The 26,133-nt window shown below is 48.2% G+C and overlaps 1 protein-coding gene across 4 annotated transcripts in view; it reads left to right on the plus strand.

Annotated features, from left to right (window-relative positions):
- Window positions 1–26,133, plus strand: part of NECAB1 (N-terminal EF-hand calcium binding protein 1) — a 771,241-nt gene that overhangs the window by 673,306 nt on the left and 71,802 nt on the right. For all 4 annotated transcript variants that reach the window (XR_010177908.1, XM_063924081.1, XM_063924080.1 and 1 more), the window contains one exon: window positions 1,593–1,646. Coding sequence is in view for 3 of the 4 variants with exons in the window: in XM_063924081.1 (XP_063780151.1) it covers window positions 1,593–1,646 (54 nt within the window). In the remaining variant the exon portion in view is untranslated. The remainder of the gene's footprint in view (window positions 1–1,592; window positions 1,647–26,133) is intronic.

The raw sequence follows: 26,133 nt of genomic DNA on the forward strand, positions 1-26,133 counted from the left end.
TCTGCTGGCTATTTCCTCTGCTAGATGGGTGTCGGATTTGGGTGCCTTGTCTTGTAGGTCACCATATCTGATTTTTCACTGTGATCGGGCGGTTCTTAGAACACGTCCCGGGTATTTACCTAAGGTGGTGTCTTCTTTCCACCTTAATCAGGAGATTGTGGTTCTGGCCTTTGCCTCTCCTGAATTGTCTTCCAAAGAGCGGTCTTTGGATGTGGTACGGGCTCTCCGTATCTACGTGAAGAGAACTGCCTCCATCAGGAAGTCGGATTCTCTCTTTGTTCTGTTTGGTTGTCACAAACGTGGCTGGCCTGCTCACAAGCAGACCCTGGCCAGATGGATTAGAATGGTGATTGCACATGCTTATGTACAGGCTGACCTTCCAGCTCCTGCTACCATAAAGGCCCATTCTACTCAGTCGGTTGGACCTTCTTGGGCAGCACGCCGTGGTGCGACCCTTGAACAATTGTGCAAGGCGGCTACGTGGTCCTCTGTGAACACGTTCATAAGGTTCTATGCCTTCAATACTTCCACCTCCCAGGATGCTTCCTTTGGACGCCGGGTTCTTGTGCCCGCTACAGTGCGTCCCCTCCCATAAGGAACTGCTTTAGGACATCCCCAATGTCATTCCCTGTGGAGCCCAGTGTACCCCACAGCAGAAAACGAGATTTATGGTAAGAACTTACCGTTGTTAAATCTCTTTCTGCGAGGTACACTGGGCTCCACAGGGCGCCCACCCTGACGCACTTAGCTTCTTTGAGTTGGTATGGCATTAGTTGCTGACACCTTCTCCTGTCGCGAGAATGTGGTGTATGTGGCTACTAACAGTTGTCGTCTCTTTTGCCTGCTACTGCATTGGACTGGTTAACAAAAACTAAGCTCCTGTGCACGGAGGCTGGGTTATAGAGGAGGCGGCGCTATGCATTCTGGGAACAGTCAAAGCTTTTAGCCTGTTGGTGCCTCAGATCAAAATCCTACTCTATACCCCAGTGTCATTTCCTGTGGAGCCCAGTGTACCTCGCAGAAAGAGATTTAACAACGGTAAGTTCTTACCATAAATCTCATTTTTTCACAATAAAGTAAATCTTGCAAGGTAGCATATTATGCCATAGCCTTAGCAGAGAGATATAGCACCCCACTCCCCACACATGTGATGCTACTGGAACCAGGAAGCTGAGTTCCTGACACACCCAATGGACACGTGTGGCAGCTCTCCTGCAAATCTGCACAGTGCCGTCCCAGCAGGCACCATGCAAGTCAAATACAGGTGCTACGAGGCTGTGACTTTACCAACCTCTCAGGCTTGAGACCTGGCAGCGGCTCTACTCGGACACTAATTATGGCCTTATATACTGCAATGACCCACTTATTTTAAAAACCTCTAGACAGACAAGGTGGTAGCAGTAAAACCTGGTTAGGAGACTGCAGTACTCCTATAAGTTTAGTAATTTAACTATGAAATAGCCTGTGGTACAAATGTATTGTCCAGATAATGGTCCATCTTATATAGATTTGCAATGTACCCAATTTTTATTTCTTTTTTTAAATGCTACCTGTATTACACTGTAGCTTTCTTTGTTTTGTTCTTGTAACAGGACCTGAAGTTGGAGCCCCTGGAGGAAGAGATCTTAGAAGGAAGCACAAAATCTGTAAGTCATTCATTGATTTTGGTTTTATTTCCTCCGCTAAGTGCTAAGACTTAATCAGTAAAAGCTCTAACGGTGGCATTTCAGCCATCAACGGCACACTTTATAACTTTAATAAGTAGTTCTTTGTTTTCTAAAACTAATCACAGTGATTTATTTTGCTGCAAACGAATGAACAAGAGAAGAAAATTAGAATTTAATAGGATTAAATGTAAAATAAAATAATTATTTTCCATTTTGTAATCAAATTTTCATGCCTGTAGGGACTGATTTAGGTTGGATTGCAGCGTGCGATCCATCTGCAAAAACTGAGACAAAGATGCGGGCGCATGCGCAGTGCCCGTCCTGCACATGCACCTGCGGGGGGCTGCAGAAAATGCGATCGCCTCTCTCTGTCAATCAGGCAGAGGCGGTTGCGGGGCGCGGGGGGGGCAACGCAGAGGCGGCCAAACGGGGGGCAGTGCGGTGCGAACGGGAGCGTGGCAGGGGCGTGATTGCGGCGACTTGGAACATGGCGGCGGCCGGAGGCATCCCTAATTTCTGCGATGAAGCAGAAAATAAGATTTTAAACCTACCGGTAAATCTTTTTCTCCTAGTCCGTAGAGGATGCTGGGGACTCCGTAAGGACCATGGGGATACACGGGCTCCGCAGGAGACATGGGCACTATAAAGAAACTTTAGAATGGGTGTGCACTGGCTCCTCCCTCTATGCCCCTCCTCCAGACCTCAGTTAGAGAAACTGTGCCCAGAGGAGACGGACAGTACGAGGCAAGGAATTTGTTAATCCAAGGGCAAGATTCATACCAGCACACACCATCCACACCGTATAACATGGAAAATACGAACCAGTCAACAGTATGAAACAGAACAGCATCAGTCCAAGACTGAACAAAACTGTAACATAACCCTTATGCAAACAATAACTATATACAAGTCTTGCAGAATGTAGTCTGCACTGGCATGGGCGCCCAGCATCCTCTACGGACTAGGAGAAAAAGATTTACCGGTAGTTTTAAAATCTTATTTTCTCTTACGTCCTAGAGGATGCTGGGGACTCCGTAGGGACCATGGGGATTATACCAAAGGTCCAAAACGGGCGGTAGAGTGCGGATGACTCTGCAGCACCGATTGAGCAAACATGAGGTCCTCATCAGCCAGGGTATCAAACTTGTAGAATTTTGCAAAAGTGTTTGAACCTGACCAAGTCGCCGCTCTGCAAAGCTGTAAAGCCGTCTCGGCAGCCGCCCAAGAAGAGCCCACCTTCCTAGTGGAATGGGCCTTTACCGAATTAGGTAACGGCAATCCAGCCGTAGAATGAGCCTGCTGAATCGTGATACAGATCCAGCGAGCAATAGTCTGCTTAGAAGCAGGAGCGCCAACCTTGTTGGCCGCATACAGGACAAACAGAGCCTCTGTTTTCCTAACCCTAACCGTTCTGGCTACATACATTTTCAAAGCCCTGACCACATCAAGGGACTCGGAATCCACCAGATCCCTTGTAGCCACAGGCACCACAATAGGTTGATTCATATTAAAAGAGGAAACCACTGGATATGCAGCACTCCCTTCACAAAAGTCTGGACTTCTGGAAGAGAAGCCAATTCCATCTGAAAGAAAATGGACAGGGCCGAAATCTGTACCTTAATGGAGCCTAATTTGAGACCCAAATTCACCCCAGTCTGTAGGAAGTGAAGAAAACGGCCCAGATGGAATTCTTCCGGAGGAGCATTCTTGGTCTCACACCAAGACACATACTTCCTCCAGATACGGTGATAATGTTTCGCCGTCACCTCCTTCCTAGCCTTAATCAGAATAGGAATGACCGCCATGCCGTCAAACGCAGCCGCGGTAAGTCTTGGAACAGACAGGGTCCCTGTTGCAGCAGGTCCTCCCTGAGAGGAAGAGGCCACGGATCTTCTGTGAGCATATCCTGCAGATCCGGATACCAGGCCCTTCGAGGCCAATCTGGAACAATGAGAATTGTCTGTACTCCTTTTCGTCTGATGATTCTCAATATTTTTGAGATGAGAGGAAGAGGAGGGAACACATAGACCGACTGAAACACCCACGGTGTCACCAGGGCGTCCACTGCCACTGCCTGAGGGTCCCTTGACCTGGCACAATACCTCGGAAGCTTCTTGTTGATGTGTGACGCCATCATGTCTATTTGAGGCAGTCCCCACCGACTTGCAATCTCTGTAAAGACTTCTTGATGAAGTCCCCACTCTCCTGGATGGAGATCATGTCTGCTGAGGAAGTCTGCTTCCCAGTTGTCCACTCCCGGAATGAAGACTGCTGTCAGAGCGCTTACATGATTTTCCGCCCAGCGAAGAATTCTGGTGGTTTCTGCCATTGCCACTCTGCTCTTTGTTCCGCCTTGGCGGTTTACATGAGCCACTGCTGTGACGTCTGACTGAATCAGAACCGGCAGGTCGCGAAGAACATTCTCCGCTTGACGCAGGCCGTTGTATATGGCCCTCAATTCCAGTATGTTGATGTGTAGACAAGCCTCCTGGCTTGACCACAGTCCCTGGAAGTTTCTTCCCTGTGTGACTGCTCCCCATCCTCGGAGGCTCGCGTCCGTGGTCACCAGAACCCAGTCTTGAATGCCGAACCTGCGACCCTCTAGAAGGTGAGCACTCTGCAGCCACCACAAGAGAGATACCCTGGCCCTGGGGGACAGGCTGATCATCTGATGAATATGTAGATGTGACCCGGACCACTTGTCCAGAAGGTCCCACTGAAAAGTCCTCGCATGGAACCTGTCGTAGGGAATGGCCTCGTAAGACGTCACCATCTTTCCCAGAACTCAAGTGCATTGATGGATCGACACCATTTTTGGCTTTAACAGGCCCCTGATCAAGTTCTGGAGTTCCTGGGCCTTTTCCAACGGGAGAAAAACCCTCTTTTGTTCCGTGTCCAGAATCATGCCTAAGAAAGGCAATCGGGTCGTTGGAACCAACTGTGACTTTGATAGATTGAGAATCCAGCCGTGCTGCTGCAACACCCTCAGGGAGAGTGATACGCTGTTCAGCAACTGTTCTCTCGATCTCGCTTTTATCAGGAGATCGTCCAAGTATGTGATAATTCTGACTCCCTGTTTGCGCAGGAGTACCATCATTTCCGCCATTACCTTGGTGAATATCCTCGGGGCCGTGGAAAGCCCAAACGGCAACGTCTGAAATTGGTAATGACAATCCTGTACAGCAAATCTCAGGAACGCCTGATGAGGAGGATATATGGGGACAAGAAGGTATGCATCGTTTATGTCCAGGGACACCATATAATCCCCCCCTTCCAGGCTGGCGATGACCGCTCTGAGCGACTCCATCTTGAATTTGAACCTTTTCAAGTATAGGTTTAAGGATTTTAAATTCAGAATGGGTCTGACCGAACCGTCCGGTTTCGGGACCACAAACAGGGTTGAGTAGTACCCCGTCCCTTGTTGAAGTAGGGGAACATTGACCACTACTTGTTGAAGACACAGTTTTTGAATTGCATTTAAAACTACCTCCCTCTCTGGGGAAGAAGCTGGTAGGGCCGATTTGAAAAACCGGCGAGGAGGCACCTCTTTGAATTCCAGCTTGTAACCCTGGGAAACAATGTCTATTGCCCAGGGATCCACCAGTGATTGAACCCAGACGTGGCTGAAAAGTCGAAGACGTGCCCCCACTGGGGCGGACTCCCTCAGCGGAGCCCCAGCGTCATGCGGTGGGTTTTGTAGAAGCCGGGGAGGATTTCTGCTCCTGGGAACTAGCTGTAGTTGGCAGCTTTTTGCTCTGGTGAGAAAGGAAGATCCCCGTACTCTTTTGGATTTATGCGACCGAAAGGACTGCATCTGATAATGTGGCGTTTTCTTTGGCTGTGAGGAAACATAAGGTAAAAAAGTGGATTTACCTGCAGTAGCTGTGGAAACCAGGTCCGTGAGACCTTCCCCATATTAGTCCTCACCCTTGTAAGGCAACACCTCCATATGCCTCTTTGAGTCGGCATCACCCGTCCATTGGCGGGTCCACAGGGCTCGCCTAGCAGAAATCGCCATGGCGTTGGCTCTAGAACCCAGTAGGCCAACGTCTCTCTGAGCATGTCTCATATATAGGACAGCATCCTTAATATGACCCAAGGTCAATAAAACGGTATCCTTATCCAGTGTATCAATTTCAGCTGACAAGGTATCTGTCCACGCTGCTACAGCGCTACAAACCCAAGCCGACGCTATCGCCGGTCTGAGTAATGTACCAGTATGTGTGTAAATCGACTTCAAGGTAGTCTCCTGCCTGCGATCAGCAGGATCCTTGAGGGATGCAGTATCTTGAGACGGCAGCGCCACCTTTTTGGATAAGCACGTTAACGCTTTGTCCACCCTGGGGGAGGATTCCCACCGTATCCTGTCCTTAGCCGGGAAAGGATACGCCATAAGAATCCTTTTGGGAATATGCAGTTTCTTGTCTGGAGTTTCCCAAGCCCTTTCAAACAACTCATTTAGCTCATGTGAAGGGGGGAAAGTAACCTCAGGTTTCTTTTCTTTAAACATGTGGACCCTCGTGTCAGGTACAGAAGGGTCATCTGTGATATGCAACACATCTTTTATTGCAATAATCATATAATGAATACTTTTTGCCAATTTTGGCTGCAACCTCGCATCATCGTAATCGACACTGGAGTCAGAATCCGTGTCAGTATCAGTGTCTACTATTTGGGATAGTGGGCGCTTCTGAGACCCAGAAGGGCCCTGTGACATAGTAAAAGGCAGGGATCGGCTCCCTGTACTTTCCCTGGACTCCGCTTTGTCCAACCGTTTGTGTAATAAATTCACATTTGCATTAAAAACATTCCACATATCCACCCAATCAGGTGTCGGCGTTGCCGATGGAGACACCACACTCATTTGCTCCACCTCCTCCCTAGAAGAGCCTTCCGCTTTAGAAATGCCGACACACACGTACCGACACCCAACACACTCAGGGAAGTCTCTAATCTGGAGACAGGTCCCCAACAAGGCCCTTTGGAGAGACAGAAAGAGAGTATGCCAGCACAACACCCAGCGCCAATGACCCTGGAAACACAATTCCCAGAAATATAGCGCTTTTTTATATATGTATTGACTGCGCCAAAATTATATGCCCCCCCCCCCCCCTCCTTTAAAGCCCTCTGTCACTTTGTTCAGCAGGGGAGAGTCTGGGGAGTCAGCTTCTCAGCAGCGTGCTGTGGAGAAAATGGCGCTGGTTATTGCTGTGGGATCAAGCTCCGCCCCCTCAGCGGCGGGCTTCGGTCCCGCTCAAAATACAAACAAAACTGGCAGGGGATTGTATATAATAATGCCACAACATATTATACCATTATTCATGCCAGCCAAGAGGATTATTGCTGCCCAGGGCGCCCCCCCTGCGCCCTGCACCCATCCGTGCCTGCATCGTGTGTGTGTGTGTGTGTGGGAGCAATGGCGCTGCGCGTTACCTCCGTGAAGATCCGAAGTCTTCTGCCGCCTGTGAAGTCTTCTTTCTTCGTTACTCACCCGGCTTCTATCTTCCGGCTCTGCAAGGAGGACGGCGGCGCGGCTCTGGGACGAATGGCTAGGGTGAGACCTGCGTTCCGATCCCTCTGGAGCTAATGGTGTCCAGTAGCCTAAGAAGCAGAGCCTATCACTGAAGTAGGTCTGCTTCTCTCTTCTCAGTCCCAAGACGCAGGGAGCCTGTTGCCAGCAGGACTCCCTGAAAATAAAAAACCTAACAAATTTATTTTTTACAGAGAAGCTCAGGAGAGCTCCCCTGAAAGTACCCAGTCTCCTCTGGGCACAGGTTCTAACTGAGGTCTGGAGGAGGGGCATAGAGGGAGGAGCCAGTGCACACCCATTCTAAAGATTCGTTATAGTGCCCATGTCTCCTGCGGAGCCCGTCTATACCCCATGGTCCTTATGGAGTCCCCAGCATCCTCTAGGACGTAAGAGAAATTTCGATGCGATCGCAATTTCTGCTTCATCAAGGGGGAGGGATGCGGCAGTCAGCATGGTGGGCGGCCTAGCCCTGCGATGGGCGGTCTCCAGCATTCGATCCAAAGGATTGCAAATTCTGCTAATTAGCAGAATTTGCAATCCTTACTGAATTAGGCCCATAGTCAGCAAATTGGGGGTTGTTCAGATTCCTTAGCAAATGCTATGGGATGCGCAAAGTACTAATTATCGGTATGCACAAGCAGGTCCTGTGATGTAGCACACACACCAGCATCAGAATGTCAGTGTTTGTCAGTCTGATGCCGCTTTGCGGATGAGGAGGGGTTGGCGACGGGCTCCGTTTGGTGTGTGTTATACAGTGCTGCGTCCTAGGACACGGCTCGGATCACTACTGCAGCAGGAGGTGTGTGCTTGTAATAGACGCCTCATGCTGCATCACCATACAGCGCTGTCACTGCTGTTTCCAAGGAAGCCACTCCAGCCACATCTGAAGTAGGGCTTATTCTGAAATCGGAGCTCACTGTATATGAGAAGTGTATATCTTCACCTTCTTGCTTTGGTAATACAGACGTGTCCTCCTACATCTAGCAGATATACACCATACTGCGCGAGGCGCCTGGCGTGGCTAAGACGCTTTGAGAAGAGTAGCCTTCAATAGCTCTCTTTACATTTTTAAATTTTGCATCTACAGTATGTGCGTCACGGATACAGTGAACATCTGCTTACAGTGTACCAGAGACAAAGTCGCAGATGAAGCACAGTGGAACTCTGCATGAGAAAAAGCTGTGTCTAATCTCATCGGAGCCCTCTTCACACAGATTCAGACTCAGTCGCACACAGATGTACAAATGTCACAAACTGTTTAGCGTAATTTACTGGGCTCCTGGGCGTTTTATTTATGCAAATAACGCACATTTTGAGCAAGAAAGGTGTTTAGCGTAACCGAGTTGCCTGGGACTTGGCGCACCGTGAGGGGCTATTTGGCGCAAATGAATAAGGACACTTGACATCTATAATAGTAGCACAGAGTGTATTCTCTTTAATGACATAAACCGGCTACTACTGTATACTAAAGATGCGCAGTGTGTCCTGTTCAAACAACAGGAAGTTTAAATAGTGTAACTTCCTGTTTTCTGTACAGTCTACTTTACTCATGTCCAGTTGAGCACTTTTTTCAAAAACACGCCAGTAGGCCATTTACATGCATGCAAGCAATATGCATTAACCATATTCACAAATAAAGTAACAGACACATCATGGACTCCATTAAATGAAATAGATGGATCAACATTTCAGTGGTGGACAGCCAATGTTTCTTGAGGATGTACTGCATAACAAACCGCTTACCCTATGTCTTAAGTAATTTTCGACTGCTGGATCAACAATGACAGGACAATGGCTAATATAACTACAGCTTGCTACACAGATAATCCTAAGGCTGTGTACACACGGCACGATGTGCCGCACAGCCCGACATTGCCTGGCCCCACTGATATAGTCAATGTTGGCCTGCCTGCACAGTCTATTTTTCCTATACAGTATACTGTGACTATACACATGGGGCGATATGCACTATATTTTCTTACGATTTTGACTATATAGTCAAAATCGAAAGAAATATCTCACCGTGTGTACACAGCATAACACCACAAAGCCATTACTGAGTACATTATGATGCACAATGGTTCCACCACGGCTAGATGAAATACAATGTTTATAGCCTGCAATTTTCTAAATGAATATGTGTCATAGAGGTATATTAATGAATCAGTGAAAAGAGCGGAGAAGTGAGCCTATGGACAAGTTGCCAATGGCAATCAGCTACTCCGTACAATTGTATAGTTTGCAAATGTTACTTCAATGCTGATTGGTTGCCATGGGCAACTTCTCCACTGGCTCACTTCTCCATTCTTTTCACTGCTTCCTTAATAGACCCCATAGACCAGTCCCACCAGGGTCGGGAGAATGAACGAAAGCACAGCGTGACGCTGTCTCAATGTCCAGACTTTTATGGCTATTTAGAGATCTATATAAAGAAGTGAGGTCAGGTTATAGTTTGGACAAGTATTGGGAAGCCTCCTTGGTTTGAGAAGTAACATGATTTGTCCCTGAATTGAGACGAGGTTCAGATGAGCGTTATCTAAAAGGGCATTAAACTGAAGCATTAAATGAGGAGCTAAGAAGTTACTGTAGTTTGAAGTGAACCCTTCCAGACAAGGAGACAATCAGCGGGATGTAATGCTGCCAGAGTCCGGCGGCCGTGCAATGTTTTGTCTTGTAAGCGATTGCCCCTTTAAAAAAACTTCTGAGTTCGTCTGCCATCCCGCACGGCCGCCGGACATACCGCCTAATGTGTTTTATTTTCTATTTGATGGCCACAAGGGCTTCCTTGTCTGAGATTACAGCATTGAACATTGCAAATTTAGTGGCTGTAATATAGATGAGGCTATAGGTGGAAGAGACCCCTCAAACATATATTAATTGAAGGTGACTTTTGGATGGGTGCAAAGGAATTATTAAGGGATACTTAAAATGTATTGAACTATTAGGAGTTGATTCGAATTGTAGTGTAAGTTCTGTATCAAGAGTATGTGATTATGAGAGCGCTTCACTTTCAGATTTGCTGCGAGCGCGGAGTCCACTTTATCATCTGTTCATAGAACCTCTGCTGCAGCCACATCAAGGGCTTATCTGCTTGCCCTGATAGGACAGTAAATTGCTCCCTCATGGCAGCTGTTATATCTTGATGTACATCTCTAGATTATGTATTTTATTTCTTATTGGTAAGTAATACTCAGGGGTTAAAGTGAGCCGGAACGGGGCGGAACTGCGTTCCGTCAGTTCCACTTGGAGACGGCTTCCGGCGCTGTCACTGTGCGCTATGGGAGAGACGTCATGATGTCTCTTCCATAGTGCCGAGGAGCGGGCGGCGAGAGAGGACTGCAGCGGTCTGGAAGCGGGAGCGGGGCTCGGTAAGTATTATGATTGTTTTCTTCCTTAGCGGCGCATCTACTGGTGGCAAACTACTGGGGGGGGGGGGCATCTACAGGGGGCAAACTACTGGGGGGCATTGCTACTGGGGGCAAACTACTGGGGGGCATCTACTGGGGGACATTATTACTGGGGGCCAACTACAAGGGGCAAGCTACTGGGGGCAAACTACAAGGGGGCAAGCTACTGGGGGCAAACTACAAGGCGGCAAGCTTCTGGGGGCAAACTACAACGGGGCTAACTACTGGGGACAAACTACAGGAGGGAATTACTACTGGGGGCAAACTACAGGAGGGCATTACTACTGGGGGGGGGGGGGGGGGCATCTACTGGGGGACATTATTACTGGGGGCCAACTACAAGGGGCAAGCTACTGGGGGCAAACTACAAGGCGGCAAGCTTCTGGGGGCAAACTAAAAAGGGGCTAACTACTGGGGACAAACTACAGGAGGGAATTACTACTGGGGGCAAACTACAGGAGGGCATTACTACTGGGGGGGCATCTACTGGGGGACATTATTACTGGGGGCCAACTAAAAGGGGGCAAGCTACTGGGGCAAACTACAAAGGGGCTAACTACTGGGGGCAAACTACAGGAGGGCATTACTACTGGGGGCAAACTACAGGAGGGTATTACTACTGGGGGGCATCTACTGGGGGACATTATTACTGGGAGCTAACTACAAGGGGGCAAACTACTGGGGGCAAGCTACTGGGGGCAAACTACAAGGGGGCAAGCTTCTAGGGGCAAACTACAAAGGGGCTGACTACTGGGGGCAAACTACAGGAGGGCATTACTACGGGGGGCAAACTACAGGAGGGCATTACTACTGGGGGGGGCATCTACTGGGGGACATTATTACTGGGGGCCAACTAAAAGGGGGCAAGCTACTGGGGCAAACTACAAGGCGGCAAGCTTCTGGGGGCAAACTACAAAGGGGCTAACTACTGGGGCAAACTACAGGAGGGCATTACTACTGGGGGCAAACTACAGGAGGGCATTACTACTGGGGGGGCATCTAATGGGGGACATTATTACTGGGGGCTAACTACAAGGGGGCAAACTACAAGGGGGCAAGCTTCTGGGGGCAAACTACAAAGGGGCTGACTACTGGGGGCAAACTACAGGAGGGCATTACTGCGGGGGGCAAACTACAGGAGGGCATTACTACTGGGGGCATAACTACAGGGGCATTACTACTGGGGGAGTAACTACAGGGACATTATTACTTGGGGGCATAACTACAGGGGCTAAACTACAAGGAGGGCATTATTGCTGGTGGCTAAACTACAAGCAGGCAGACTACTGGGGCTAAACTACTGGGGGCATTACCACTGGGAGGCTAAACTAAAGGGGGGGGGGTAAACTACTGGGGTCATATCTGCAGGGGCATTACCACTGGGGGCATAACTACTAGGGCTAAACTACAAGGGGCTAAACGACTGGGGGCGTTAGTACAGGCAACATTACTACTGGGGGCAATACTACACAGGGGCATTACCATTAAGGGCATTACTACTGGGGGCCCTTCTAATGAGGGCATTGTTGTAAAGAGGGCACTTCATAAGGGGCATCACAACTGGGGACATAAGGGGCACTACTATTGCGGGCATTGCATAAGGGGCACCACTACTATGGGCTCTATATAAGGGGCACTACCACTGTGGGCACTAGCAGTACAGTGGACATTGCATAAGGAGCACTACTACTGTGGGCATTGTATAAGAAGCACTACTGCGGTGGGCATTATGTGTATTACGGGGTGCTACTACTGTGGGCATTATTACTATTCTGTGACCACGCCCCTTTCTTTTTGAGACCACGCCCATTTTTTTGCGGCGCGCCCAATACCTTTGTTACATGGGCATCGTGGGGTGCGGGGTGAGTTCCACCACCTCTGTAGGAGGGGGGCGGCATAATATGGACCACTTTAAGCACTGATAATACTTGCATGCTTATAGATAGATATCAAATCCACATGCTGCTCTCCTCCTTTTCTCTCCTTCTACTTCCTGATCACATGTTCATCTGTGCAGCCAGATTCTTAAAGGTACACTACCTCATCTAGCTAATGCACATAAACTATCTTCATAGATACTACATCTTCCCCTTCCTTTCATATATGTAAATTAATATATTTCTTTGAAACACATAAAATTCATTTTACGTTCAATCAATTAAACATATAACAATATGCTGACTGAATTTGAGCATGAACATTAACCCACAATATACAATACACATTAAACTGGAAAAGATTTTTGAACAACAAATTATGAACTATAAGATGAAAGTCATATCTGCTCAATACGCTTTGTAAGAGGTACTACAGCAGCCACATCTGTTTTATTGTATTATTAAGTTATTGAGTGTTGTTTTTGTTTTTTGTCTGAGAGTCTTGATAACAACGATTCTCTCACATGATCCCTGAAACTGTTGTTGATTTCATCCTTTCAGGTGAGGCAATGCTACTACATGTTTTATTTGGGTTAGATTAGTACAATACAAATGGATATAACTTTGAAACCCATAATGAATAAAAAGTAATAAGTAACTTGGCTGCCATGGGGGGATGGCTGGGGAGGGAAATCAAGTGGGCCACAGGAGTCCCAACTCTAAAAACACCTTTGAGAAAAGTTGTTAGTTGACATCAATGATTTAGATGAAGTGGTGGTTTTAAAATTTTCCAATGAGCAAATGGACTGACTTGTTTGGAATCATTGAGACTCATGACAATCATTAATTTAAAAAAATTGGAAGGGGTCAGTTGATGTCTCTCTAATGACTTGTCGTTGTGCTGAGCTGCCGAGTGTAGGCTATAGGCAAAACAGTCTTAGCGGCATTGTAGGCCCTACCCACCCATTTATGAGAATAAATAAAAAATAATAATAACTCCTGCAGTCCCGTGGCATCTATCCACATGCTTCTTTACAGTGAATGGTTGTAAGCACTATGGTTGGTGGATAACTCCAGCCATCCACCAATCAGCATGATGGCAGCTATTCACTGTATGGCTGCAGGCTGGAAGGCAGGTAGAGAATGCTGCCTGGCCACTCTGCGTAATTCACAATCAGAGCAACCGGGTAACATTTTCTACCTCCCTCCCAAGAAGCTCCAGAGGCACTGGACCAGGTGGCAATTGCCGCCGGAACAGGCCGGCCCTGCTCGAAGGCCCCTAGAAACGTGGGCTCTGGGCAGCTGCCCAGTGAGCCCATACATTAAGATGGCTTTCGCTATAGGGAGATGAGAAGGGAGTTGCTGTGGAAGGAGAGTTGTCTGAAACTGATACACAATGAAGTTTTGCAATAGAACAGGTTCATTCTCAATTTCAAAGAATATACTATAACGATCAAAACAAATATTTCGCCACATTATAATGTATAGTAGAAAGATGGTCTTGTGGTGGGGTGAAAGGGTCAGCGTGGGTTATGTGTCCCGATCCAAAACCCTGGTCTTGACCAGGGTCATTCCCAAGTGTGTACCAGGTAGGCTGCGGTGTAAAAAGGAGATCTTGGGTTACTTAATGAGCTCCTTTTAACATAACCTGGGAACACCATTCAGACTGCAGCAAATAACCTTGGTCATAACTAGGGTTATGGACCCAGGTCACGTAATCCGGCCTGACCAATTCACACTGCCACACAACCTGGGTTTTTTTCAGGTCCTTTCCCTGGTGTGAAAAGGTTCTGAACATGGGCTGAAACCATACTCATAATCCCACATCAGACCCAGGAGTTGTGTGTGAAAGAAATTACTATACACCAGCGGTCGTCAACCCGGTAGCTCGCCGCCGCAATCCGGGTAGCTTGACCCCCGGCGTCCTGCTGCCCGACCTCAGGAGGAGTCCTCGTTTGACTCCCCTGAGCCTGTCTGTCCATACACCCGCGGCTCTCTTCTGTCTGTCCGTCTGCGGCTCCGTTCTCCTCCGCCTCAGAGCTTTAAAATGCTAGAGGTCATACTTGACCTCTAACATCTAACTTGGATCACAGCGCTATATCGCTACCTGGAAGTGTCGGGAGCGCTTAGCGCGGGGAGAAGATGCATCTTCTGCCCTGACACCCCCTCTGACAACGAGCATTGCACCCACTTCCTGAAACCCCACTATCAACGGGCATTACACCTAGAGACTGAAACCCGTGGCAACGAGCATTACACCCAGAGCCTAACACCCCAGTCAGCGAGCATTACACCCATATCCTGACTCCCGTGGCAACAAGCATTACATCCAGAACCTGACACCTCTGTCAACGAGCATTACACCCAAAGCCTGAAACCTGTGGCAACGAGCATTACACCCAAAGCCTGGACCAAGTGGCAACGAGCATTACACTCATAGCCTGACACCCATAGCAACAAGCATGACACCCAGAGCATGAAACCCCTGGCAACAAGCGAGACACACAGAGCATTAAACCCCTGGCAACAAGCATGACACCCAGAGCATGAAACCCCTAGCAACAAGCATGACACCCAGAGCATGAAACTCCTGGCAACGAGCATAGAACCCAGAGCATGAAACACCTGACAATGAGCATGAGATCCCTGACAATGAGCCGGTAATTTAATAGCAATTAGAAGCCTTACTGTGGGGCATAATGTATAATGGGCATTACGGTGTGTGGCATAATGTATCATTGGCATTGCGGGGGGTGTCATAATGTGTCACAGGCATTACAGTGTGTGGCATAATGTATCGTGGGCATTGCGGTGTGTGGTATAATGTGCAGGGGTATTGCGGTGTGTGGTATAATGTGTCAGTCATTGTGGTGAGTGGCATAATGTATCACGGGCATTACAGTGTGTGGCATAATGTACTGTATCACGAGCATAGCTACAATATCACTGTATTAATTAAATCCATCGTTGTTTTTCTAACATTTATTTCATTTTCATTAAATGACCTTAAATTTTTTGGTTATTAGCCTGATGTTTTTTGGCCACATATTTTAGTGCTCTTTAGGAGGTTTAATTGTTCTTGGGTAGCTCACACCCTACTTAAGGTTGGAGACCACTGCTATACACAATCATGTTGAATGAAGATAGATTAAGTTACTGATGAATGATCAAGAGGGTCCCTTTAGATTGATTCAAACGTCTTCTTCGCTATAAGTGTCCAGGTGCTACCATATGGGAGAACTGTTTGTTGAACAGCTGTAAGGTGGAATGTCTCTGCTGTGTTTGAGAAGCTACAAGGAGAATGGAAATTATAAGGTGTTCATATTAAACAGGGCCTGGAATCTGCTGACTGCACTTCCCATTGCTGGTGGGTGGGTGGGTGTTGTCTCCTATTACTGTTGCCTGGTGTCTGTTGAGTGTTTGAGACTTACATTGGTGGACTGAACATCTAAATCTTATTCTTCTCTGAATAACTGATCATTAAATGATGGATGAGTAATTTGTGTAGTGGTGCCCAAGTTCATTGAGCTACCACACTGCAGTGGGAGACCATGGGGTAAATTTACTAAGATGGGAGTTCTATTTAAGATGGGATGTTGCCCCTAGCAACCAATCAGATTCCAGATATTATCTTCTGGAAGGTGCTGGATAAATGAGAAGTAGAATCTGATTGGTTGCTATGGGCAACATCCCATCTTAAATAGAACTCCCATTTTAGTAAATATACCCCTATGTATGCTCAGGACTCTGGCCCGGGTCAGTGGGGTTTTTGTATCGGCTCAGCAGTAAGGCCATTCCAAGAGACTTGTAGTCTAGTACAGTGGGTTGAAGTCACTAGGGGGTAAGTGGCTTAGATATTGCACTGATGTTTGTGGTCTCAGGACTTGGTGGCCTCAGTACACGGGGGAATAAGCTAGGTCTAGTTGGTGCCATTGGAGGTGTTCTAGTTCGGAAGAGATATTAGTTGATCAGTTCATTTTGCTCTGAGAAGAGCTGTGCTCTGAGTCTCTCTCAAGCTTTGTGGTCCCTGGTTTCTAGTAATAGTAGATTTAATGGAAGATGCCAAATGTGGTACTGCTATGGTTAACTTTGGAAATCATTAGCCTGTCTTGCAGATTATCACTGTATGTGTTAGTTGTTATGGTCCAACACCCAATATTTGGGGATTGGCTTGCCTGTTGAATGGAGCTCACAGAAACTGTAACCTACATGATTGGCTCAGATGAACTTACAGTTTAATGCTTCTTTCATCTCTGGATCCCACTGTCTCTCTATCATGTCACCCCCCTTCTTCCTATCTCCCTCTCTCTAATCTCTGCCCTTCAACCCCTGTTGGTGGTGTGGGGGCACCATGGGGGTATTGCGGCTGTGAGGGCAGTTGGGCATGCAGCAGTTTAAAGACTGGCAGGTGACATTCCCCACCTTTCCATCTCGGTCCATCCCTGCACCCCTCTCTCTCTCGCGCCTCATCTCTCTCTCTCGCATCATCTCTCTCTCGCCTCATCTCTATCTCTCTCGCCTCTTCTCTCTCTCTCTTTTGCCTCATCTCTCTCTTTTGCCTCATCTCTATCTTTTGCCTCATCTCTCTCTTTTGCCTCATCTCTGGGGTGGTGCTCTTAGTGGGTAGTAGTGCAGTGAGTGAGGAGTGCCAAGGAGTGGTTTCCATGAGTGGGAAGGAAGCGCAGTCTACAGGCGTTGACAGTGTTGGCTGGAAGAGAAGTGAGGAGAGGGAGGGGGACGGAGGCTCCCTGCAGCTATCTACCGAGTTGGTGTTCATTACATTATATAATACCCACAATATACTGTTGTAAATGTTAAAAAGTCTTTAAGCAGAACAGAACATTTTAACAATGATTGATTGGGCAGAAAAGCCTTTCAATATTTAAAATAAATAAGAAATAGGTTTGGTAAATGCCAAACAAAATAAATTCATTTTGTCCTTTTTAAATAGGCAGATTGTGCTCATTACCATACAGCACGGAGCAGGAAACATTATGTTACCACACTTAATGCACCCCACAGTACATGGTGTCCTCTCTAATTATGACCCTCATTCCGAGATGATCGTAGCTGTGCTAGATTTAGCACAGCTACGATCATTGACACTGACATGCAGGGGGACGCCCAGCACAGGGCTAGTCCGCCCCGCATGTCAGTGCCGGCTTCCCCCCGCAGAAGTGCAAAGGCTTCGCACAGCGGCGATGCCTTTGCACTTTAAGAGTAGCTCCCGACCAGCGCAGCTTTAGCGTGCTGGCCGGGAGCTACTCATCGCTTCCCGGCCTGCAGCGGGCGCGTATGACTGCGGGCCACTCCCTGCACGGTCCGGCCACACCTACGTTGGCCGGACTGCTCCCATGGAACGGCCGCCCCCTCCCGCCCAGTGACCGCCTCTGCCTGTCAATCAGGCAGAGGCGATCGCAGCTCCGCTACGGCCTTCTGCCATGTGCCGGCGCATGCACAGTGGGTACCCGTTCGCTCGGTTGCGATAAAAAGCAGCGAGCAAATGGGTCAGAATGACCCCCTATATCCCAAAGCAGTCTCAATACTCACCTGCTCACCCAGGCCTATAATTGCATGACACAGAGACTGTAACGTGTTGCGCTAGAAAATCACCTAACAGAATTTCTTACTCTTTACTTGCTGTGTTGCACAAACTGGAAACCAAGGGGCTGATTTATCAATGGGTTTTATCATACGCAACAAGTTATAAAACTCATTGCTTATGATAAATGGTGCTCCAGCCAATCAGCTCCTGTCATGTGTTCAGCTCCTAACCATCATGTGTCAAATGACAGTTGGGTGCTGATTGGCTGGAGCACCATTTATCATACGTAACCCCAAGTGTGTTCAAAATACACACATACATACACTGTAATATACTGTATACATAAAATGTGATTCTTATGCTGCCATTTTTTTATATATTTGAAAACATTTCCCTCTTTCATGAGAAATCTTGGTGTGTAGGTCTCCTTGGGATATTATATATATAAATTTTGAAGTGGGGGTGTGGAAAAGTGAGGGTTGTAATTATTTGCGCTCCGGAAAAAGGGGGCGTGGTCACTGAAAAGGGCGCGTGGTCACTGTAACGGGGTCATGGCCTTAAGTGTAGTGTAACACACCATATACCCCTTATACACATTATGCACCACAATAGTAGCACCCCTTATACTATCTAGTACTGGTGCCCCTTACACATTACGCCACACATAGGGGTCATTCCGAGTTGTTCGCTCGCAAGCTGCTTTTAGCAGCTTTGCACACGCTAAGCCGCCGCCTACTGGGAGTGAATCTTAGCTTATCAAAATTGCGAACGAAAGATTAGCAGAATTGCGAATAGACACTTCTTAGCAGTTTCTGAGTAGCTCCACACTTACTCGGCATCTGCGATCAGTTCAGTCAGTTTCGTTCCTGGTTTGACGTCACAAACACACCCAGCGTTCGCCCAGACACTCCTCCGTTTCTCCAGCCACTCCCGTGTTTTTCCCAGAAACGGTAGCGTTTTTTCGCACACACCCATAAAACGGCCAGGTGCCGCCCAGAAACACCCACTTCCTGTCAATCACATTACGATCACCAGAACTGTTAGGCGCCGGGGTCCGCTCGTCGGTGCGGCCCGGCGCCTAGCAACCAGGGACGCCGTGCGCGTACAGCCGCCGGCTCCCTGGCAACGCTAGACGCCGGGCGCACGGAGCCGCTCAGACCCTAGCAACGGGGACGCCACGTTCGGGCCGCGTTCCCCGTTGCTGGGTCTTTTCTAATTGTATAATGGTGTGCTGGCCGTGCAGCATGCAAGCTGCACGGCATTACTTGTGATTACCCAGTCTGGCTCCTGATTGGGGAGCTCACAGTTATAAGCACCCTTTGGACTTCTCACAGACGCCGGTGATAGCTTCCTGTTTGCCTGTGTTGGTTACAGAGAGTTTCCAGTCCTGCTCAATCCGGTTGTTCCTGTCCTCAGTGATCCTGTACTCGGAAATTGTCATCTGTTCCTGGAGTCTGACCGAGCACCTTTAACATCCTGTGGTGTTCGTGAGTCGCGGCGTAGCCGTGTGTTGCGGCTTGACCGCTTACTGTTTATTATTTTGTATCTTTGTGTTCTGGAGCTTTTGCGGAGGATTCCGCTCCCCCTGATCCACTCTGGTATCCAGCGGTGCTGGATAGGAGTTACGGATCGGTGGATCTTTGGTTGTCCTTTTCCCTGGCGGCTAGTCCGCACATACTTTTTGGTTTAGTTAGTTAGCTTGTAACCCCTGGCCTGGTTGCTTAGTCAGAGGGCCCCTTGTTATCACCCTGTCTCGGATTTCCCTTTGTCTCCCATTAAGACCTGAGGGGGCATCGGGGTTGGGCAGACATAATCCGCCCTTCGAACGCGGCTGCCATGGGCTCAAGCAACCATAGTCTCGCAGGGGATTTCTGATAACACGGGCGAGACAACGGAGTTAGGGCGCCAGGGGTTACTAGGCTCTCCTGCTCCCACAACCAGTATATCTTTCCAGTACTCAGACCTCTGCCATAAGATCTCCTCTGGTCTGGAGTACGGGAATCATAACATTATCACCGGCCAGACTAAATTTAAAATTAAACAGGAGTTAATTTTTTCCCTTGTTCAGTTGGGAGATTTGTCGGCCTCATGAATCCCACCGGTGTCGGGCCAAATCCTGGCCAGCTTCTAGTTAGCCAGATTCAAGAGCTTACTCAGATGGTTCAGGATCTGTCTCTTCGGGTGAGGTCACAGGAAGATCTGTTACGGACTTCCCCGAGGGTCATTCCTGAACCAAAAATGCATCTGCCTGACCGTTTTTCTGGGGATAGAAAACAGTTTTTTAATTTTAAAGAGTCTTGTAAACTTTATTTTCGTTTGAGACCAGTCTCCTCAGGTACGGAGGCTCAGCGGGTTGGAATTATTATTTCTCTGCTTCAGGGGGATCCTCAGACCTGGGCTTTTGGTTTAAAGACAGACGATCCGGCTTTATTTTCTGTAGACGCCTTTCTAAAGTCTTTAGGGCTATTGTATGACGACCCTGATAGAGAGGCATCCGCCGAGAGTCAGTTGCGTGCTCTCAGACAGGGTAGGAATCCCGCAGAGATTTATTGTACGGAGTTTCGCCGTTGGTCGAACGACTGTGGATGGAATGACCCAGCCCTGCGCAGTCAGTTTCGCCTCGGCTTATCTGAGTCTATAAAAGACAGTCTCCTTCAGTATCCCGCTCCTGAGACTCTCGATAAACTCATGGAGCTCTCTATTAAGATTGATCGTCGGCTCAGAGAGCGGAGGGCTGAAAAAGGAGCATCTGTCGGGTCAACTCCTTGTGTTTTTTCCATCCCTGTGGACATAGAGGAGCCTATGCAGATAGGTCTCTCCAAACTGTCTTCTGAAGAAAGAACCAGAAGGCAAAATTCTGGTCTTTGTTTATACTGTGGAGGTAAGGGACATTTTGCCCGTAGTTGTCCGAACAAGTCGGGAAACGTCTCGACCAAGTGAATTGTGAGGGGGTTCACTTTGGTCTGCAGCTTATCTCCTCAAATAATTCACTGTTAGTCCCAGCTAAAGTTTCCTTTGGCAGCCTCTGTTCCTCGGTCTCTGTTTTTGTGGACAGTGGAGCTGCAGGGAACTTTATGGATTTGACATGGGCCAAGACCTTAGGTATTCCTCAGTTAGCCTTGGGTAGGTGTATCACCATGCATGGTTTAGATGGGAGTCCCTTGTCCAATGGGGTTATTTCTCTCTGTACACCTCCTGTTCTACTCTCGGTAGGAGCCCTGCATTCTGAAAAAATTGAGTTTTTCCTCACCCATTGCCCAGCAGTTCCAGTGGTTCTGGGTCACCCTTGGCTGGCCTTTCATAATCCCATCATTGATTGGCAGTCGGGGGAGATCTCACAATGGGGTACCATCTGTAATAAGGAATGTATTACGCTTCCCATCAGAATAGCTGCTGCCATTCCCGCACCCATTCCTGTGGAATACCAGGATTTTGTTGATGTTTTTTCCAAGGGCAATGCGGATATTCTGCCTCCCCATAGGCCTTATGATTGTGCTATTGAGCTAATTCCTGGTGCCACTTTGCCTAAGGGAAGGTTATATGCATTGTCCGGACCTGAAACTGTGGCCATGAATGAGTATGTTAAAGAAAGCCTAGGGAAAGGATTTATCAGGCCATCTAAATCCCCTTTAAGTGCAGGCTTCTTCTTCGTAGAGAAGAAGGATGGTTCACTCAGACCCTGCATTGACTTTAGAGCCTTGAATAAAATCTCAGTAAAAAATACTTACCCTCTGCCACTGATCTCTGTCCTCTTTGATCAGCTACGTTCGGCTGTGATTTTTTCTAAGATTGACCTGAGAGGAGCATATAACCTCATCAGAATCAAGTCAGGGGATGAGTGGAAAACGGCATTCAGTACTCAGTCAGGCCACTATGAGTATCTGGTTATGCCATTCGGCCTGTCTAACGCTCCGGCAGTTTTCCAGGATCTCATTAACGATGTGCTCCGTGAATTTCTTGGAAAATTCGTTGTAGTCTACTTAGACGATATTTTGATTTATTCTGACTCTGTAGAACAACATGTTACCCAGGTGCGTCAGGTTCTAAAAAAATTACGTGAAAATCACCTATATGCCAAGCTGGAGAAGTGTGAATTTCATGTCACGGAGGTATCCTTTTTAGGATACATTATTTCCCCTCGGGGATTCCGTATGGAACCAAAGAAGCTCCAAGCCATCCTTAGTTGGGCGCAACCCACCAACTTAAAAGCAATTCAGCGCTTTTTAGGGTTTGCGAACTACTATAGAAGATTTATTCACTCTTTCTCTGACCTAGTTGCTCCCATTGTGGCACTGACTAAGAAGGGAGCGGATCCTACCAATTGGTCACGTGAAGCCGAGCTATCTTTTCAGGCCTTGAAACAAGCCTTTGTCTCAGCCCCTGTCCTCAGACACCCCAACCCAGAATTGCCTTTCATTGTTGAGGTTGATGCCTCAGAGGTTGGAGTAGGGGCTATCCTATCTCAGAAGGATCCGGATTCCCTTGAATTACACCCTTGTGCCTTTATGTCCAGAAAATTCTCTTCTGCTGAATCCAACTACGATGTTGGTAACCGGGAATTGCTGGCTATTAAATGGGCTTTCGAGGAGTGGAGGCATTGGCTTGAGGGAGCGACTCATATCATTTCAGTTTTGACTGATCACAAAAATCTTCAATACATTGAATCAGCTAAACGACTGAATGCCCGGCAGGCTCGTTGGGCTTTATTTTTTACTCGTTTCAAATTCATTATCACCTTCAGGCCAGGTTCCAAGAATACCAAGGCAGATGCCCTGTCACGCAGTTTTCTTCCAGTTCAAGACAACAGTCCTGTTACTCCCATACTTCCGTCTTCAGTCATTCGGGCAGGCCTCACACAGGATTTATTTACCCAGTTAAAGCTGCTTCAACATCAGGCTCCTGGAAATACTCCTGCTGGTCGTCTTTTTGTCCCTGAGTTTTTGAGAGCAACTGTTTTGACGGAGTTTCATGATAGCAAAGTTGCCGGGCATCCGGGAATCGCTAAGACTTTGGAATTAGTCTCCCGCTCAGTATGGTGGCCTGGTCTTTCCAAAGACATTAAGGAGTTTGTTTTTTCATGTCAGGTCTGTGCACAGCATAAAGTTCCCCGTTCTTTGCCTATCGGTCAGCTTATGCCCTTGACTGTTCCTCTTAGGCCATGGTCTCATATCTCCATGGATTTTGTGGTGGACCTCCCTCTGTCAGCCGGATGCCGAGTCATATGGGTGGTAGTGGACCGTTTTAGTAAAATGGCCCATTTCATTGCTCTTCCCCGATTGCCATCTGCCCAGGGATTGGCAGTCTTGTTCCTCCGCCATGTTTTCAGACTCCATGGGTTACCCACTGATATTGTTTCCGATCGGGGTCCACAATTCATTGCGCAGTTTTGGAAATCTTTTTGTGTCTCATTGAAGATGAAATTATCTTTAACGTCAGGCTACCATCCCCAATCCAACGGGCAGACTGAGCGAGTTAATCAATCACTAAAACAATATTTGCGGTTGTACTCGGCCAAACTCCAAAATGACTGGTCTGAGTTTCTTCCATTGGCGGAGTTCGCTTACAATAATGCCTGTCATTCCTCCACCAATGTGTCTCCATTTTTTGCAGTTTTTGGTTTTCACCCCAGAGCTAATTCCTTTTTTCAACATTCCTCTGTCTCCTCACTGACCTTGACCTCTCATCTTAGGCTCATTTGGAGAAAAGTGCACCTGGCTCTCAGAAAAGCGGCATTTCAGGAAAAGAGATTTTCTGACAGGCTCCGGCGGCCGTGCACTTTTAAAGTAGGAGATAGGGTGTGGTTGTCGACTCGCAACATTAAACTTCGACAAACCTCAGCCAGATTGGGTCCTAAATTTATTGGACCATTTCACATTATCAAAAAAGTCAATCCAGTTGCCTTCCGGTTACGTTTACCAAAAACTTTACGGATCGGAAATACTTTCCATTGCTCATTGCTGAAACCATATGTTTCGTCCAGTAGATTTCCTCGTAAGATATCTCAGGGGAGATCACCAATTGTTGTACAGGGTCAGCAGGAGTTCTTGGTGGAGAAGGTTCTCGATTCCAAGTTGTCCCGGGGTCGGCTTTATTTTTTGGTGCATTGGAGAGGTTATGGTCCAGAAGAAAGGTCTTGGGTCCTGGATAAGGATCTCCATGCCCCGAGGCTCAAGAGGGCATTTTTTCGAGAATTTCCTCGAAAACCGGGCTTTAGGGGTTCCTTGACCCCTCCTCAAGGGGGGGGTACTGTTAGGCGCCGGGGTCCGCTCGTCGGTGCGGCCCGGCGCCTAGCAACCAGGGACGCCGTGCACGTACAGCCGCCGGCTCCCTGGCAACGCTAGACGCCGGGCGCACGGAGCCGCTCAGACCCTAGCAACGGGGACGCCACGTTCGGGCCGCGTTCCCCGTTGCTGGGTCTTTTCTAATTGTATAATGGTGTGCTGGCCGTGCAGCATGCAAGCTGCACGGCATTACTTGTGATTACCCAGTCTGGCTCCTGATTGGGGAGCTCACAGTTATAAGCACCCTTTGGACTTCTCACAGACGCCGGTGATAGCTTCCTGTTTGCCTGTGTTGGTTACAGAGAGTTTCCAGTCCTGCTCAATCCGGTTGTTCCTGTCCTCAGTGATCCTGTACTCGGAAATTGTCATCTGTTCCTGGAGTCTGACCGAGCACCTTTAACATCCTGTGGTGTTCGTGAGTCGCGGCGTAGCCGTGTGTTGCGGCTTGACCGCTTACTGTTTATTATTTTGTATCTTTGTGTTCTGGAGCTTTTGCGGAGGATTCCGCTCCCCCTGATCCACTCTGGTATCCAGCGGTGCTGGATAGGAGTTACGGATCGGTGGATCTTTGGTTGTCCTTTTCCCTGGCGGCTAGTCCGCACATACTTTTTGGTTTAGTTAGTTAGCTTGTAACCCCTGGCCTGGTTGCTTAGTCAGAGGGCCCCTTGTTATCACCCTGTCTCGGATTTCCCTTTGTCTCCCATTAAGACCTGAGGGGGCATCGGGGTTGGGCAGACATAATCCGCCCTTCGAACGCGGCTGCCATGGGCTCAAGCAACCATAGTCTCGCAGGGGATTTCTGATAACACGGGCGAGACAATGGAGTTAGGGCGCCAGGGGTTACTAGGCTCTCCTGCTCCCACAACCAGTATATCTTTCCAGTACTCAGACCTCTGCCATAAGATCTCCTCTGGTCTGGAGTACGGGAATCATAACAAGAACGAAGAAAAAACCTCGTAATGCCGTGAGTAAAATACCTAACTGCATAGCAAATTTACTTGGCGCAGTCGCACTGCGGACATTGCGCATGCGCATTAGCGACTAATCGCTCCGTTGCGAGAAAAAAATAACGAGCGAACAACTCGGAATGACCCCCATAATGAGCCAAAATTCCCACGGAATGAGCCAAAATTCACATTATGCCACACAGAATGAGCAAAAATTCACATTATGTAACACGGTATGATCCACAATTCACATTATGCCACAAGGTATGATTCACATTATGCAGCACGGTATGATCCACAATTCATATTATGCAGCACGGTATGATCCACAATTCACATTATGCAACACGGTATGATCCACAATTCACATTATGCAACACGGTATGATCCACAATTAAGTGACAGCAGGGACATAGAGACAGTGACAGAGAGAGTGAAAGCAGGCACAGTGATCGTGACAGACAGAGTGATAGGGTGAGGGCCAGCAGGGACAAAGGGAACAGTACCTGTAGTCGGTGCCGGTGCAGAGACTGTAGTCGGCGACGGTGAGGAGGAGAAGGCCCTTGCTAGCGGCAGTGGTGAGGAGGATGTGGACGGCAGTGGTGCGGAGGAGGCCAGGGGCAGCGGCGGTAATAAGGAGGACGTGGGCAGCGGCGGCGGTGCGGAGAAGGCCCTGGGCAGCAGCAGCGATGAGGAAGACATGGGCGGCTGCGGCGGTGAGGAGAAGGCCCGGGGCAACGTCCACCATTCGAAATCTGCCCTGATTGGCCTCCGGTTCCACCACAGAATTTTAAAGACGGCGGCGGTGGGGGTTTTCAGTGCCATACTGGTGTATACCGGCACACTTCGAGCACTGGGTGCAGCCGCATACACCCCACA

The sequence above is a fragment of the Pseudophryne corroboree genome, chromosome 5, assembly GCF_028390025.1.
Source record: "Pseudophryne corroboree isolate aPseCor3 chromosome 5, aPseCor3.hap2, whole genome shotgun sequence".
NCBI classification, from domain to species: Eukaryota; Metazoa; Chordata; class Amphibia; order Anura; family Myobatrachidae; genus Pseudophryne; species Pseudophryne corroboree.